The 2,331-nt window shown below is 36.1% G+C and overlaps 1 protein-coding gene across 1 annotated transcript in view; it reads left to right on the top strand.

The window, feature by feature from the left end:
• SUN3 (Sad1 and UNC84 domain containing 3) overlaps positions 1-2,331 on the top strand; it is a 72,823-nt gene that overhangs the window by 41,018 nt on the left and 29,474 nt on the right. Inside the window, exon 6 of the mRNA XM_006876507.1 lies at positions 488-603. Within this exon, the coding sequence (XP_006876569.1) occupies positions 488-603 (116 nt within the window). The remainder of the gene's footprint in view (positions 1-487; positions 604-2,331) is intronic.

The following is a 2,331-nucleotide window of genomic DNA, read 5'->3' as shown; positions in this document are numbered from 1 at the left end:
CTTTCAATAAGCAAGATTGTATCATCTGCATATCACAGGTTGTTAATGAGTCTTCCTCCAATCCTGATGCCACGTTTTTCTTCATATAACCCAGCTTCTTGGATTATTTGCTCAGCACACAGGTTGAATAAGTATGGTGAAAGAATACAACCCTGTTGCACACCTTTTTAACCATTTAACCATTTTTAACCATTCAGTGTTGAACACTGAATGGTTCAAAATTAAGAAAGGTGTGTGACAGGGTTGTATTCTTTCACGATAATTAGACATAGCAGATATTATGCCCTCAAGGTAATGACATTTCTATGGTAGTAATGAAAACTGAAAGTCACACTTTTTCTATCCATTCTTTAATTCCTGATTGTGAATCTTATTTCATTTGTGATTTATTCAATAATAATTTCCCAAGAATATTATTAAAATCCAAATGATGTGTTTTGAACTGAGTTTATATTTTTTGTTTAAAATTTTTATTTTCTTATTATAGGAGCCTCCATCATTGAAGCTGAGACTTCAGAGAGTTACAGAAATGATAAGGCAAAACTGTACTGGCATGGGGTAGGGTTCTTAAATTATGAAATGCCTCCAGATATTATTCTTCAGGTAAAATAACCTGTTTGTTTTTTAGGATTTTGTTCTTATTATTTATCATGTCATTATTGATGTTTAAAATGAAGGTGATATAAGATTCCCCAAACTTATTGCAGGATGTGAAATATTCATTATATATATGCACAGAGAGAGAGAGAGAGTACCCGATGTGGTGCTGTAGGATAAACACTGCACTGCTAACCACAGGGTCAGCAGTTCAAACCCACCAGCCACTCCTTGGAAACTCTATGCAGGGTTGCTTTGAGTTGCAATCTACTCAATGGCACTTTATAACAACAGCATGGGTCTGATTGCAGTGATTGTATAGTATGCTTTGGTATCAGGGAGTCTAAGGCCTCCTGCTTTGTTCTTTTTCCTCAAAATTTTAAACATTGCTTTAACTATTCAGAGTTTCTTTCCTTTTCATATAAAGTTGACTATTAGTTTCTACATTTCAGTAGAGAATTTTGTTGGGATTTGATTGGGATTGCATTGTATCAATTAAAGTAGAATTAACATTTTCACTATATAGCCATTCTGCATTTATTGACATGGTTAGGTTCCAAAGACCTAGTCTTTATGTGAAAATGGAGGATGATCACATCAGATTACAAAATGAAGATGACAGCATCATTACATAACTGCCAGACCCTGAGAATCATGGCCTAGCCAAGTTGACACATTACAGCCAACGTTACTCTTACCTCAGCAATCGTTAAATTGAAACATATATTGTTAATGTGTTAAGTTATCAGATGGTAGATTTTTTTACTATTGTAAACATGTGAGATACCAGATAACAAGATAGTCTGTAAGCGATGAGTAGGTATGTCTTCTAATCCATGAGCATAGGGTATATTTCTATCTTTGTATATCTATTATATTCTCGTTTTATAGTTTCCATTGTATAAATCATTTATGTCCCTGGTTTGGTTAATTGCTAGGTATTTCATTGGTTTGGAGGCCATTCTAAATAGTATTGTTTTCTTGATTTTTTTTTCAGAGTAGTCTTTGGTTAGAGGAACCCAACTGCTTTTTGTGTATTAATCTTGTATCCTGCAACATTGCTACATTATTTATTAGTTCAGCAGTGGGGTTTTTTCTGTGTGTATGTGTGCAATCTTTAGAGGGTGTTTTATGTATAAAATTATGTCATCTGCAAGTAGGGAAGGTTTTATTTCTTCCTTACTGATTTGGATATCTTTTCTTTCTTTCTTACCTTATTGCTCTGGCTAGGACTTCTACTGTAATGCTGAATAAGAGTGGTGATAATGGGTATCCTCATCTCATTCCTGTTCTTAAGGGGAAGGCTATCAACCTTTCTTGTTGAAAATAATGTTGGCTATTTGGTGTCCTGATGTGGCACTGTAGGATAAGCACTGGACCACAAGATCAATTTGAACCACAAGGTCAGCAGTTCAAATTCACCAGGGAGGCGAGTGACCTATATACGGCTGATTTGCATCTGAACTGACTCCACAACACTTAACAACAACAACAGAGAGAGAGAGAGAGTCCTGCTGGGGTGCTGCAGGTTAATGTGCTAGACTGCAAGGTCAATTTGAACTGCAAGGTTCCATCTGCTCCTAGGAAACCCTATACAGGGTCACTGTTGAGTCGAACTGACTTGATAGCACTTGACGAAAACTATATATATGTATATATGTTGTTGTTGCTGTTGTTAAGTGCCATCGAGTCAATTCAGACCCACAGCGACCCTGTATAGGGTTTCCAAGGAGC

Source organism: Chrysochloris asiatica, unplaced genomic scaffold (assembly GCF_000296735.1).
Source record: "Chrysochloris asiatica unplaced genomic scaffold, ChrAsi1.0 scaffold00384, whole genome shotgun sequence".
NCBI classification, from domain to species: Eukaryota; Metazoa; Chordata; class Mammalia; order Afrosoricida; family Chrysochloridae; genus Chrysochloris; species Chrysochloris asiatica.
The sequence above is the reverse complement of the archived record's forward strand: the minus strand, read 5'-3'. Positions and strand labels throughout refer to the sequence as shown.